Raw genomic sequence first — 15,315 nt, 5'->3', positions numbered from 1 at the left:
TAAAGTACAGCGGTACCTCGGGTTACATACGCTTCAGGTTACATACGCTTCAGGTTACAGACTCAGTTAACCCAGAAATAGTACCTTGGGTTAAGAACTTTGCTTCAGGATGAAAACAGAAATCGCGTGGTGGCAGCAGGAGGCCCCATTAGCTAAAGTGGTGCTTCAGGTTAAGAACAGTTTCAGGTTAAGAACAGACCTCCAGAACGAATTAAGTACTTAACCTGAGGTACCACTGTACTCTTATTCCACTCTAAGAATCATGGCTTCCTCCAAAGAATCCTGGGAACTGTAGTTTGACAAGGGTGCTGGGAAGTGTAGTTCTGTGGGGGGTCACCTGACAATTCTCAGCACCCTTAACAAACTACAGTTCCCAGGACTCTTTGGTTAAAGAGGTATAAAGGCATTTTAAGTGCACAGCATGGGGGAGACTTGCAAAAACACTATGAGTGGCATCAAAGTTAAAGTGAAAACTGATAGCGGAAGAAGGGAAGTTGGGGGCGGGGAGAGTCTACTTAACCGTTTTCTTCCTACCAGCTGGCTGCTGATTGCTTAAAACTGTGCTGCTTTCCATGGGGGGGAAATATGGGAACCATGTGTCTCACCCCCGTCCCCCAGATATGGCAAAGCAGATGCTTTTGGAGCAATTCTGAGCAAGCAAACCAGCTGGCAGTGAAAGGGTGCAGCAGATTCTCTTCCTCTGCCAGAAACCCACTCAACCTTGCAGCCACCTACAGCTGCTCTGCATAAAAATAAATGGGGCGGGGGGGGGGGAGAATAATGGAATTTATATAATGCAACATGCAATTTGACCTTCAGAGGTAAGTGACGGTCTCCTGGAGTTAATCTGAGATATTTTGGGGTTGGGTACAGCACTCTGTGATGCTATAAATCAGATTTAAGGCACTGCCTGCGGAAGGAGCTATAACTTGCTCCTTTAGAACTGATGCGCAATCCTAAACAAAAAGACACATTCTCATGTTGCCGCCCTACAGATCTCTGGAGGAGGAAGCACACCAGCGCCTCAGATAATTGGAGGGTCCTGGTCGGTTCGTATGGGGAAAGGCGGTCCTTGAGGTACTGTGGTCCACGGCCATTTAAGGCTTTATAGGTCAAAAACCAGCACTTTGAATTGGGCCTGGGAACTGATAGGCAGCCAGTGTAGTCGGATCAGGATTGGTGTGGACATGCTCAAGCTATCTTGCTCCGGTGAGCAACCTGGTCACTGAATTCTGCACCAAGTGAAGTTTCAGAGGCTGCCCTATGTATAACGTGTTGCAGTCACCTAACCTCAAGGTTACCAGAGCATTGACAACAAAAGTTAGGTTATCTCTGTCCAGATAGGGCCACCAGCTGAAGCTGAGAAAAGACACTCTGGGCCACCAAGGCCACCTGGGCCTCAAGGGTCCAGAAGTAGCCCCCAAGCTAGGAATATAACCTCACCAAGAGCAGGCAACCTCCCAGCCATCCGGTCTAGGGAACCTTGCTACCAGCAGTGCCTCAGCCTTATCTGAATTGAGCATCGGTTCATCTCTCGTCCAGTCTAGGCAATGGTCTATTTAAAGCTTTCTTTTCTGGAGACAGAATTTCATAATTCTAGGTTCTGCACACTGCAGTTCAAAACACCCTCCCTGCCCTGCTCCTGTTCCCGGGCCCATGACGTTCAAATTTACTCACCCAGCCTCTCTCCAACGCCTCTGCCTGCAGTGTGCCTTAGGGCTGGGCTGCCACCCGGGGTGTTAGTCAATTTCCCTCTGCCTGGAAAAGAGGCAGAGTTTGGCCAGAAAAGTTCAGAGGCTTTGTCCGTCTGAGTGCTGCTGTCTTTGCTCCCCGTCTTAGCGTGGCAGACAGTCACCGGCCACGAGGACATTCCAGAAGACAGTGTGGCAGGAGGTGGAGGTGGCAACAAAGGGATGGGCGACTGGTCCTGGGTCTCCTTCCCTAAGAGCAATCCTAGAGGAGCAGGAGAAACAAGAGAGGGAAATGACCCCATTGGTTTAATTAAAGTTCTACTCTATTTTTCCCAAAGGCTCAAAGTGGTTTAAATTAACCACACAGCATGTTAAAACAAAGGGGGGGGGGGGGGGAGATACAACACACAATACAAAACACCAGATATGCCCCATCTCTGTTATTTTGTCTTTCCCATCCAAGCAATTTAGATTAAAAATGCCAATACCATGGAACCAACAAGAAGAAAGTGAACAATTGTAAGCAATGACTAGGAAATGGACTGGTCTGTGTGGCTGTACTGTACCCTGCTTGCCACAGTGAATCTTTTTGATAACATACTAGCTGAAGATGGCACAGAATGTCCACAAACATCCCAACTGCTTAGAGAACAAAGCAGACGGGACGTTTGCAGTAAAAGTCCAGTGAGGGAAGGGTAAGTTGCCAGTTTGGCCAAGAGTGTCCTGGGGAAAGAAATGGAATAAGCAGCTTTACTGGGAAGGCTACAAAGAACTTTCACAAAGCTGGGAAGTAAGGGATAAAGAGATAGGTAGCCTGAGGCTGAAGGAGGGAGGCAGGGAAAAAAAGGCCCCCAAAGTAGTGGAATGTGGGAGCTGAACATCAAATCTGGATTTCAACTAACCAATACTCTTGTGTCAATTGCAAAGAATAATAATGATTTAAATGTGAATGCACCACTGACAATGTTCTGCATTTAAACTTTGTGGAAACAAATGTGATTATTTGACTCAACAAATACCCAAGACATATGCTTGCTCTTGTTGTGCTCTTGTATGAATTAAAAATTCATATTGCTTATTTTAAATTAATTGTGTGTGTTCGCGTGCCACATATATTTCAGTATTATTATTATTTTTGCCCAAGTTCAAAGTGCTATAAAGTGTGAATCCCCAACTGCCAAGGGCTTTTGTTTGACCAAGTGTACAGATCAAGCATTTTTAATTGGCTGATCTCCTCCTTTGGTGCTATTTTATATATTGTCATTTTCACCCTGCATCTTCCGCCACAGGGTCCCCATAAAAATCCATAAAAACTGCAACACAATAAAACACCAATCAATATAGAGTAAGCAAAAGCAACAACGAATTTTACGATATATATACTGTATGTATGAATTGGGTGATTCTGCCTTGTAATGGTGTATCTATGTAAATTTTACACACACACATATTTCTTTTTTGTGATGGTTGAAATTACCATGATGTTTGTAACAACAAATAAATTCATCCACTCACTCACTCAGCAGGCAAAAGCAACAACAATCCACCTTCATAAAACACAACAGCTAGAAAAGCAACAAGAGCCAGCGGAAGCAGACTTGTCCAACCTGGTGCCCTCCCTTTGCTTGGGCTGTAATGGGTGGGGCCAACACATAAGGTGGCAGGGGCTGATGGGAGTTGTAGCCCAAAGCTCTTCTACTATGAGATGGGGAGAGCCGAATCTCTTTGCCAGGGCCCAACTAACACCGAAGCTCACCTATGCTCCCTTTCCAAGTCTTGTCTTCTTTCTTCTCCTCGGTCACCTGGTTGCTGGTGAGGGACGTCTGGCGGGAATGAGTTCCAGTGGCTGCAGCAATGGACGGGACCGACCGAGCAGGTCGCAAGCTTGAAGCATCAGTTTTGCCAAGGTCCTTCCTGGACCGCTGCTGAAGCACTTTGATCATGGCATCTTTCTCTATGATTTTTGCATGCAGGTTCTTTATCCTGTTAAAATATGCAGATAAACATGTTCCAGAGATGAGGAGGTGGCCTGGTCCCACAACGCTGCTATGACAAATTCAGTTTTAGTACCGGTATCTGTTAAAAGAAGTGCCCAAAGTGCAACTGTAGGAGTCTGCAAAGTGTGTTTATCAATGGACGTGGTGTATATTTAGTTTCCTGCGTCTGACAAGTGAGTGTTTATCACAGAGGGAGAATATCTGTGGAATCAACCTGACCGCAACATTATAAAATTTGCAGAAATCCGCTCAATTTTCACAGGTTGCAGAAAGCAGACTTTCCAGGTTCAGAACCTTTAAATTCTTTAGCACAGAGAATCCACAATTAAAACTCTAATTTTAATTTGAAACGAATCAAAATGCAAAATTTTGCCAAGTGCTTAATAAGGCAAGAGGAATGCTCTATGTACTGTTTTGAATAACCAAACAGTAGAATGTCTGAAACTCAAAACTGCTCCTTCATACACATTGATGGCACCTGTCAGTCTCCAGAGACAATGGAGTGCACCTTCAGACTGCTACAATAGAAGCACCTAAGTGACCTCCCTGGGGCGCAAGCCTGAGCAGCGTGTCTGAAAGTCCTGGGCTGCCCAGACAACAAGACCCCCTTTCGGCCTCACTGATGTGGTCCAAAGGAAAGCAGAGCAATATGTTTGGCACCAGGAGTTGCTAGAAGGAGGCGTACAAGGCATCATCCAATTGCCTTAGGGATTCCCCTCTGGATTGGTGTAGATCAGGGGTCAGCAGCAATATATAATGAGTTGAAAAAGATGTTTAAATATACGTTTGTAAAGAAACCAGAAGCCTTTCTGTTAGGAATTACAGGAAGAGAAATTAATAGAAGTGATTATAAACTTTTTCAATATGCAGTGACGGCGGCAAGAATTTTAATGGCTCAAAAATGGAAACAAGAAGAATTACCAACATTGGAAGAATGGAGACGGAAACTGATGGATTTTGCTGAATTAGATAAACTGACAGGAAAAATCAGATATCAGAAAGATCACAAGTTCACACAGGACTGGAGAAAGTTTACGATTTATCTGGAAAATATTTGTGATGAACAGACAACGCTAGTTGGATTTAAAGAGGCTTTGTGAGGAGAAATGGTATTGTAAGAGGGATAAGAGCTGTAAAGATTAATTAACTGGCAATACAATTATAAAGGAAATGTGAAATAAATTTAAAATTATGAGGATTGTGGAGGGAGCGGGGGGAAGTCCAAAAGAATTTTGTATTATAGTGGATATGAATGTGTTATTTAAATTTGTAAAAGAAAATTTTCCTAAAAAATTAATAAAAAAAAAGATCAGGGGTCAGCAACCTTTTTCAGCAGGGGGCCGGCCGGTCCACCGTCCCTCAGACCATGTGGAAGGCCGGACTATATTTTGAAAAAAATATATGAACGAATTCCTATGCCCCACAAATAACCCAGAGATGCATTTTAAATAATAGCACACATTCTACTCATGTAAAACACACTGATTCCCGGACCGTCCATGTGCCGGATTTAGACGGCGATTGGGCCGCATCCGGCCCCCAGGCCTTAGGTTGCCTACCCCTGGTGCAGGGTTTACTCCTTAGCTTTATCTTCTCCTGGAGATATCTCAAAGGCAGTAGAGTTTTCCTTCTCCTAGATGGGCTACCTTCCCAGGTTGCTGAGCCCCATCTGCCCCTCACTTCCCTCTACACATTGTCTGCAGTAACTGCCTTCTTGACTGTTGGACCCACTATTGGTTTTGTCCGGTCAATCTGCCAGAGTCTGTCTTTGCCTGCAGGGGAAGTCTGTAACCCACCGAGGGTTTGAGAGCCATTGGCTACTCTCACCTGGTTTAACCAGCCACTTGAAGCTGTGTGTGGCTGCTGTTGCGCATACATACAGTGGTACCTCGGGTTACATACGCTTCAGGTTACATAAGCTTCAGGTTACAAACTCCGTTAACCCATAAATAGTACCTCGGGTTAAGAACTTTGCTTCAGGGTGAGAACAGAAATCGTGCTCCAGCGGCGCAGCAGCAGCAGGAGGCCCCATTAGCTAAAGTGGTCTTCAGGTTAAGAACAGTTTCAGGTTAAGAACGGACCTCCGGAACGAATTAAGTACTTAACCCGAGGTACCACTGTATATATATACCTGGCCTCCAGAGTATTTGGTAAAGCATGCTTTTACTAGAGTCTTATTTGGGTGCTCATGGGGTCAGAGGGAGAGTTAAGCTGCGCATTCACACTGTGCCTGCCCCTATGTTCCCACCACCATGCCTTGGGCCAACGCGATGGTGTTGAATTGGTGTGCCTGCCAGAATATCAGGACAGTCAAGAGGCTTCAGCACTGCGGGTGCTCATGTAAATCCCACAGTAGCTACTTGACAGCTGCTCCTTACGTGTATTCCATGTCCTGACACCGTCGGTTGGCTTGCAAAATCTCTTCTTCCTCCTGCCACATGCGGACCTCCAGGGAGCTTTCACTGTAGCTCCCGTTCCGCGAGTGATTAATGGCTGAGGCATCCCTGGCAACGAGAGAGAGAAAGACAGAGGGGGGGGGGACCTTCAGTTTTGATTTGGTCAAAAGATAAGGAGCATAAATAATCTTCCTTATACTAGGTCAGAATATTTGCATCTCCAGCCCAATATTTTCTATTCTGACTGGCAACTGCTCTCCAGGGGTCTCTGGCAGAGGGAGATCTGTCTCTTGGTCCTTTTAACTGTAGAGGCGTGGTATTGAACACGGAGCTAGAGATGGGCAGAGCTGTCAAAATACAGTTTTTCATAGCTCCACGCTTATGTTCTGTTCTCCACATTTCCACATCGGTTTGCGAGTCTTTTTTTCCTTTTTAAGTCCCCATGAAAATTCATCAGCTTGGTGTGCATTTCTCCTATACTGTGAACAACCCTGAGATCTACAGGTGAAGGGTGGTATACTAATTAATTCATTCATTCACATTTGTGTATAAAATTTTGCCTTACTTAGTTATTTACTTAATACCACCTACCATTCACCAGCAAGACCCAGGCAGAGGCGCCTTCCCTGTGGAACACCCTCCCATCATATGTCAAGGAAATAAACAACTATCTGACTTTTAGAAGACATCTGAAAGTAGCCTTGTTTAGGGAAGTTTTGTATGTTTGATGTTTTATCATGTTTTTAATATTCTGTTGTGAGCCACCCACAGTGGGCGGGGTATAAATAAGAAATATTATTATTATTATTATTATGGTCACAAAAATTTAAAATTCAGTATTAAACATAAACAAGTTACATTCACAAGATACAGAAATACACATTTTTGCAAAGCAATTTCCCCTAATATAATGCGTTGACTACTGTTAGCACTACTGTGCACACTTTACCTTTGAACACACTTTTGGAACACAAAATACTCGGCTGAAGAACTGTACTGCAAGATATGGAGAAGGCTGGCTATGTTTCGGTTCGTGTCAACATTTCAGAAAGTGTGTGCTGGGTAAAGGTAAAGGTAAAGGGACCCCTAACTATTAGGTCCAGTCGTGGCCGACTCTGGGGTTGCGGCGCTCATCTCGCTTTATTGGCCAAGGGAGCCGGCGTACAGCTTCCGGGTCATGTGGCCAGCATGACTAAGCCTCTTCTGGTGAACCAGAGCAGTGCACGGAAATGCCGTTTACCTTCCCGCCGAAATGATACCTATTTATCTACTTGCACTTTGACGTGCTTTCGAACTGCTAGGTTGGCAGGAGCAGGGACCAAGCAACAGGAGCTCACCCCGTCGTGGGGATTCGAACCACCGACCTTCTGATTGGCAAGCCCTAGGCTCAGTGGTTTAACCCACAGCGCCACCCGCATCCCTAGTGCTGGGTAGGTTTGCCTTTAAATGTAAACTAAATTTAATTACTCTCTCATTACTCTACCCGGAACTTTCTGTATGCTAAGCTTGTACTTGAACACTGAGCTATGTTCTTTCTCCCCACAGTGAGTCATCTGCAACATGAAGCCACAGCAGATTTTTTTGAAAACCAAAATCTGCACCCAACCCAAAATAAAAGCAGTAGAAAAGCAGTAAAGTTTTCCACTAGACAGGACGCGACAGACAGAGGCTATATGCCCACTATAGCAATTTACCACCTGCTTTGCCATGCAGGGCCACCCAAGACGGACAGGTCATAGCCAAGAGTTTAGACTAAATGTGATCCACCTGGAGAAGGAACTGGCAATGCACTCCAGCATTTTGCTAAGAAAACTCCACGGACATAAAAAAGGAGAAGTTTTGAGAAGAAAGTGATAGTTTCCAAGGCATGCTCTGGTTCATGGGGTCACGGAAAGTCAAACACGACTAGGACGACTAAACAACAACAAACAACAAATGGTCATCTATATTTGCCCAAAAAGTCACCCACTACTGGAGAACACCCACAGCCAAGTCTTTATCCACAGCACCGACTCATCTTCCTGAAGAAGAATTCTGCAGAATTCAAAGACTATTTGAATAGTTTTTCACTATAAAACCCTTTCCTTCTCTTTCTGAAGTTCAGGGGCAAACGTGGATCCGTTTGTGACTAAAATGCCACCACTCGCACACAAGACAAGAGGTATCAGCAGGCACGGGAGAGGTATGCAGGAGCACAAGGCATATTTCAAGGAGGGAAAGCCCCCAGGTGGCTCCGGGAGCCTTCAAAGCATCCCAGTGAGGGCCAAGCTTGCTTAAGTGGCCACAAAATACTGGCTGACTGTTGAAGGAGAAAATGGACATTGTGCAGGTGGCATGGGGTGAAGAGGCCGTGACTAGCTATAACACAGAAAAGAGGCCTCCATATGACGGCCTTTTGGCTGCATAAACATTATCATTTTAAGGCACATTCCTTCTCTCGAAGAACTCTGGGCATTGTACCCATCACAGAGTTACAATTCCCAGAAACCCTTCTGAATTCTTTCCAATAGGGAAATATATTTCTGTTGTGCTTTATAGTGTGTACACAGTTTTTGTTGCAAGTTCCAGTTGTTTATTGTTCTATATCAGGGTTCCCTAAACTGTTGTTGGACTACAACTCCCATCATCCCTGACCACTGGTCCTGCTAGCTGTGGATGATGGGAGTTGTAGTTCAAGAACAGCTGGGAGACCCAAGTTTGGGAAACCCTGATCTATATACCGATTTGAGTTTCGAGCCCAATGTACGTTTTCATTTTCTTCTTTTTAAAAAGGCAAACGCAAACAATGCTGACAGACTCTTTCTTCCATTAGCCATTTCCCTACTTTTCCGTGGAAGTTGCCGCCGCGGCGTTCATGGCGAAATGCCGAATGGCGCTCTCTTCGAGGTATTTCTGCTCCCACTTGGTCATGTCGGCTTCCAGAGCCAGAATCCTCTCCTCTTTCTCGCGAACCAGTTCCATTAACGCAGGGACGTTGTATTCTGGCAGGGGGGCTGCCTGGTAGTTCCCTTGCCGCTAGAGAAAAGCAAAGGAAAACATAGTTAGCAGTGCCCAACAGAAACAAAACAAAAACAAGAGGCCTGCTGGAGCCAATCAGAGTTTAAGCTAGCTAGCCCAACATCATAACTACTATAACACAGATGCCACATTCCTATACCATGTGTAACAATCACAGCTTCGTCCAAGGAATTCTGGGCACTGTAGTCTGTTATAGGTGCTGGGAATTATAGCTCTGTGGGGGGTAGGTGTCCTAACAATTCTCAACACCCTTAACCATTCTTTACCATCATCATCCACCCTTGAACAGGAAACCTCAGGGGGGTGGTTACGACAATTTAAAATTGAGTATTAAACAAATCAGTGTCACAGGAATAGGGTGGGTCCTGAAAACACAAATTTCAGGTGTACAGAGGTGCATCTTCCACATTCACCAAAAGCTGTATAGTGAAGGTGCTAGATGCATCTGCACTGCTAAAACAACTGCTAAAGCGGTTTAACAGTGCTTTAAATGTATAGTGTGAATGTGATCAGCAGCACCTTGAAGACTGACCTGTTTATTGTTTATTATACATTTCAATATTTCTCCTGCCTTTCTATATATAGTATGTAAAAGCTCAGTTTACAGGTGTGTAGGGGTGTGTGTGTGTAGGATGGACAAATCCGTCTATTTATGGCGTGTTCCATTTTCAAATGTGTTCATAGTTAGATTGGTTCTGACAATTTTTTGCATTAATCTGTGATTACTTTTTTTAAAAGAAAGAAATCAAAACAAAAACATGTACTTAAATTTGTATTTTATCACAAAATACATCTCAAAATACATATTTTATCTCAGTGTATTGTATGCACTTCTAGATGCATTTTATCCACATGTTTCTCATAGGAATTCTGCCATTTCCCATCCACACCAGTGGGTGGTGCTTAGTGAAATATTTCCATGCTGTGTCGCTTCCCATCACCAATAAAAGAGGAAGGCAGTCCTTGATTGTTTAGCTTATCGTTGTCCTCACTAACATTATATGCCCTTGTTTTGACAGTTCAGTCGCTGATCAGGAAAAGATGTGTCGTCGTCCCCCGTCCCCCCCTGACGGGACGGGAGAATCCCCACAAGTGGAACTGCACTGATACAATAAAGAAGAAAAAATAGCTGCTGGACTTCTGTGATGTGCACTTGAAAGCAATATGTCATGATTTGGATCAGTGTAACCCTGTTCTGTAAGGGACGTGGGTGGCGCTGTGGGTTAAAACACATAGCCTAGGACTTGCCGATCAGAAGGTTGGCGGTTTGAATCCCTGTGACAGGGTGAGCTCCCATTGCTCGGTCCCTGCTCCTGCCCACCTAGCAGTTCGAAAGCACATCAACGTGCAAGTAGATAAACAGGTACCGCTCCAGCGGGAAGGTAAACGGTGTTTCCGTGCACTGCTCTGGTTCACCAGAAGAGGCTTAGTCATGCTGGCCACATGACCCGGAAGCTGTATGCCGGCTCCCTCGGCCAATAAAGCGAGGTGAGCGCCGCAACCCCAGAATCGGCCATGACTGGACCTAAGGGTCAGGGGTCCCTTTACCTTTAACCCAGTTCTGTGTCTTTTGTTTGCTGACACTCGGGTCCTACGTCTGATTTGTCTTGGTTTGTGGACATTCCAAAAGAATTTGGTGCATGTAAATTTTACGCATTCTGTACTCGCTTTCACTGTAAAATATGCATTTTCTGTTGCTTCGTTGCTTTTATTCCCCGCCTCATGCACGTTGAATGCATTTTTGTGCAAAATGTGGGTTTTTGTGCATACTTTTGGGGATCAAAACTACACGGCAAAAGCTGAGAAGTGTATAATCCGATAGCTGAATTCCAACCCGGGAAGCAAGTTTGGGAACATCGAATGAGGTCAGTCTGCTACAAAAACTAGCAATTTTGGGTTGTGAATTATACAGGTACAGTGGTACCCCTGGTTGCGAACGGGATCCGTTCCGGAGGCCCATTCACAACATGAAAAGAGCACAACCTGCAGCGGCGCGTCTGCACACGCGCGGGTTGCGATTTGCCACTTCTGCGCATGATGTCATTTTGTGCATCTACGCATGCATGAGCGGCGAAACCCGGAAGTAACCCTTTCCGGTACTTCCGGGTCAACGTAGGACGTAACCTAAAAGCACGTAACATGAAGCAGACGTAACATGAGGTATGACTGTAGTTGACTGGGAGGGATTCTTGCACCACAGACCCACTTCCCTAAAAGATCAAACTGCTTGCGGGAAGGAAAGTGATGGGGAAATGGACTGGGCAGAGTGGGGCAGTGCTTGCTTTTATGCAATGACATCCAACTGCCTGCAAACAAATCAGGGTGAATGCTCATTGAGCAGGCAAATCAGGATGGGCACTGGATAAACTGGTCACCTGCTCCCTAGGTAAAAAGATATCTAAGATACAGGATTCCAGCTGCTCACACAAGGCATATTTCAACTGGCAACCATGGGTATTTTTCATTGCATGTAGGTCAGTGTCCCAGCTAAACTACACCAGGAAGAGAAAGTATGTTATATATAATCTAAAAAGCCAGGAGGGGGGCGGGACACATGTATATATGGCTTATGGGACAAGGCTTGTCCGGGACCTGACAGTCCATAAATAGAAGAGTGTTTAAATAGCTGTTTCAGAATTTGTCTCCCTTGAGTTAATAGGTACCCCATAATCAGAAGATCAGATGCAATCTCCTTCCTGCACTCAGCACATTTAACAGCATTTTACAAAACAAGGCAAGCTCCTCCTCCGGTCTTCAGCCAGGCCAGTTTGGGCCACAGGTTCTGATCCAGCTACCGTCAGTCATTCCAAAGTCCCACAGAAATCGATGAGGAAAGTTCTGCCACACCTTGCTCCACGTCCTATAGCTCTCAGTGGGTCTTTAGTGATGACTAACTTGAGCTGGGTCAATGCCTTTATCACAAAATGAATTTTTAAAGGGGGGATAAGTGTCCTGGAAATTATTCCCCACCCAATCTTGCAGAGGAAATGATATTCCCGCGTGGCTTCACGCCATCCACCCAGAATAATTGAGAGCATTTGTTGGGTGTTCTCAGTGAAGTTGAAAGCTCTCCTTAGAGCAAACGTCAACAAAACCCAACGTATTAATTTTCCAAACTGGCTTGAAATTTACCAGGACATGCCAGGGTGCTGTTTTTACACTAGTTCATCTGTGCATGAAAATATCCAGAAGGCATCCTCTAAATTCCAATTTGGCAGCTACAACGAGGTCCCCATCAAGTCGTTTGCAGAAAAGCCATGTAATTGAATCAAAGGAGTCGTTTACCGCAGCCAAGTCATTAAATTGGTAGAATTTAGTTGAATTTGCTCCCACTAAACGAGTCTTGTGAGCTTGTCCTCTGGCAAATGGATTAGTATAAGCCAATGATTGAATAAACACAGGTGGACTCTCATCTCAAGTGGGAGTTTTCCAGTTTCGGCTTTTAACTGAGAGAGTGCCCCTGGGGACTCTTAATGTGGACTTTTAAAAAAATGAGATCTCAGAAAACTGCAACTGCTCGATCCTGGAAAGCTCCATATTTGCAGGAATATGTGAATAAAACCTAGCTTCTAAGATTTGCAAGACTGTGCAAACCACAAGAATCCACCAGATTTTTAATATACCAGAAAGCGACTTCCCACATTTCAAAAGGAACTTGAGCCAAACGACTTCTCCAGATGTCCCTGTGCAAGGACTGGCTCACAGTAGATTTTAACTTGCTGGATTTTTATGCAAGTTCAAGATGTCATGCTTGCTTCACAGGCCTATGGCTAACAACACAATGACATTGCTGGTTGTTGTTTTAAATTTGTAATTTACATTCAAAAGCCTTTTCTGCTCAACCAATGAACGATGTGAAAATTGTAGATATACAGAAATTCTTTTGCCTGCATGGTACTAGATCTCAAGATTGTATGCTACTGATCTGACTGTAGTAGCATTTTCAAGTCCACAGCTCTCCCTAGGAGTTGGATTATTAATATTAAACATGAGCAAAGGACCAAAAAATATATTCTAGGCATTGCAGAGATTGTAAAAAGTAGGGCAGCCCCTGCCTACTGACTCACAACTTACTAGGCATGATACAAGAGGAAAAAGGAACAGGAAGGGAAGACGAAAGCAAGTATTGGAGCAACAGGGTGGCTAGGGAAATCTAGCCTGATGGGCGGGGTATAAATGAATGAATGAATGAATATAACAATTATTATTATTATTATTATTATTATTAGCCAAAATATTAGGTCAGACTGGTCTCTCCCTTGCTGTCATGTCCTTTCCGGGAGGCAGATGTAGTCTCCCAGTGGTCCTTGAGCTGCCTGCAAAGCACACATTTAAAACATATTTGAAGCATGCCCCCCAAAGAATCATGGGAACTATAGCTTACACCTCACATAACTACAATTCCCAGCACCCTTAGCAAACTATGGTTCCCAGGGTTCTCTGCGGCTAGTGACGAAAGCTGAATTGTGTCTTCCTTCAGATCCACACTCCCCAGGCAATGGGCTGCCAGCTGAACTTAGCTCCTACTAAACCAACGGGAACTACAGCCAACTGATTTTGGCTACAACCTCTATACCCATGAACAGGGAAACTCGCTGAATTCAACGGGATTTCCTTCTGAGTAGGTTGGCAGAGGACTGCGTGGCTGGTCTGGATCTAACTGTATGCGATCAAATCCAAAGGGTAACACCTGTAATGATACTATCCTGCAAAAAAAACCCCTAACAAACCAGCAGCCCAGCAGCGGTGTGGTACCTGCGTGCTACATTTATGGAAGAGACCTCAGCTTGAACTGTGGGCTTTGACACATCACAGGTGTGGTGTGGCGGAGCTTTGGACAGGTATATTTCTGCAGGCACCTTCAGCAATGTCAGACTGCCTCTGCCAGCGTGTCCACAGAACCCCCAAATCGACTGTTCTCGACCCCGCAAGGTGCAGTGACCGTCGTGTTGGAGGGGGGCAGCACCAACACAACGGCCGCCGCAGCTAATCTTGATGGCAGGTTGCCATAGGTTTGAAATGAGAGGCGCTTTTGGGAGACGCAACACCCCACGTTCTGTCTCACCTGCTGCATCCTCAGGGATTCCAGCTCTCTCTCCAGCCTGGTACGCAGGCGGCGCTCCATCTGCTCCCGTTTCTCGTAGGCCGCCTGCAGCTGGGTCAAGGCCTGCTGAAGCTTCTCCACTTTCTCAACGTGAGCTTGCTTCTTGCACAGCTGGAGGGCAGCAGGGTTGCCACAGGGGGAACACAGAGACATTAGGGGGAAGAGGAGGGTGACAGCACAGAGCTCGCGCACGGCAGAAAACATTGTAAGTTTCATGGAGGTTAAGTCCCTGCATCCAAGTCAACTCCAGATCTCAGACACCAGGGTGATCCATCTGTCACAATGCTTTAGCTGAGATTCCTGCATTGCAGGTAAAAGGTAAAGGGACCCCTGACCATTAGGTCCAGTCGTGGCCGACTCTGGGGTTGCGGCGCTCATCTCGCTTTATTGGCCAAGGGAGCTGGCGTAAAGCTTCCGGGTCATGTGGCCAGCTTGACTAAGCCACTTCCGGAGACCCAGAGCAGCGCACGGAAATGCTGTTTACCTTCCTGCTGGAGCAGTACCTATTTGTCTACTAGCACTTTGATGTGCCTTCAAACTGCTATGTTGGCAGGAGCAGGGACTGAGCAATGGGAGCTCACCCCGTTGCAGGGATTCGAACCTCTCAACTTGATCCCCCTAGAATAGTAGTGGACTGCATAATATACCAAAAATTAAATGCAAAGTACCTCGTTATATAATCCATAAATTGACATAAACCTTTCAGACTGATATTTGGTCTATTTGTGTAGCTAATGGTCCCAGCGTTCTCCTGCGAAAATGTCCGTTGCTCCTCTAAGTAATTTCAGATTTTGTGCTGATTTGTCAATAACGGTGGCTTGTCACACTCTCTTATATTAGGATGTTGAGGGAGGAGTTTCATATTTCCTTGGTTTCTAGCAACCAAGCATATCATGTGCTGGAAAATATTCAGCAGCTGCTGTAAGACAGCAACCCTAAATATACTTACTTGGAAGTAAGCCCCGCTGAGCTCTGCGGCATTGCTTAGAAAACACGGTTAGGATCAGGGTGCAGATGTGAATGCTAACAGTAAAATGTCTTTGTGCAAAACCACACCATACAATTAAAGCACTCTTAAACCAGTTTAAACAGCCATGCCTTCTCCCAAC

At 45.2% G+C, this 15,315-nt stretch overlaps 1 protein-coding gene across 7 annotated transcripts in view; it reads right to left on the bottom strand.

The window, feature by feature from the left end:
* Positions 1 to 15,315, bottom strand: part of AMOTL1 (angiomotin like 1) — a 92,828-nt gene that overhangs the window by 3,889 nt on the left and 73,624 nt on the right. For all 7 annotated transcript variants that reach the window (XM_079973489.1, XM_079973488.1, XM_079973493.1 and 4 more), the window contains 5 exons: positions 14,168 to 14,317; positions 8,909 to 9,099; positions 6,067 to 6,192; positions 3,448 to 3,674; positions 1,678 to 1,953 (listed from right to left, as the gene is read on the bottom strand). In XM_079973489.1, coding sequence (XP_079829615.1) covers positions 1,678 to 1,953; positions 3,448 to 3,674; positions 6,067 to 6,192; positions 8,909 to 9,099; positions 14,168 to 14,317 — 970 coding nt within the window. The remainder of the gene's footprint in view (positions 1 to 1,677; positions 1,954 to 3,447; positions 3,675 to 6,066; positions 6,193 to 8,908; positions 9,100 to 14,167; positions 14,318 to 15,315) is intronic.

The sequence above is a fragment of the Podarcis cretensis genome (genome assembly GCF_951804945.1).
Source record: "Podarcis cretensis genome assembly, chromosome: 4".
In the NCBI taxonomy this organism is placed as follows: domain Eukaryota; kingdom Metazoa; phylum Chordata; class Lepidosauria; order Squamata; family Lacertidae; genus Podarcis; species Podarcis cretensis.
Note: the sequence above shows the minus strand (reverse complement) of the source record. Positions and strands in the feature narration are given on the sequence as shown.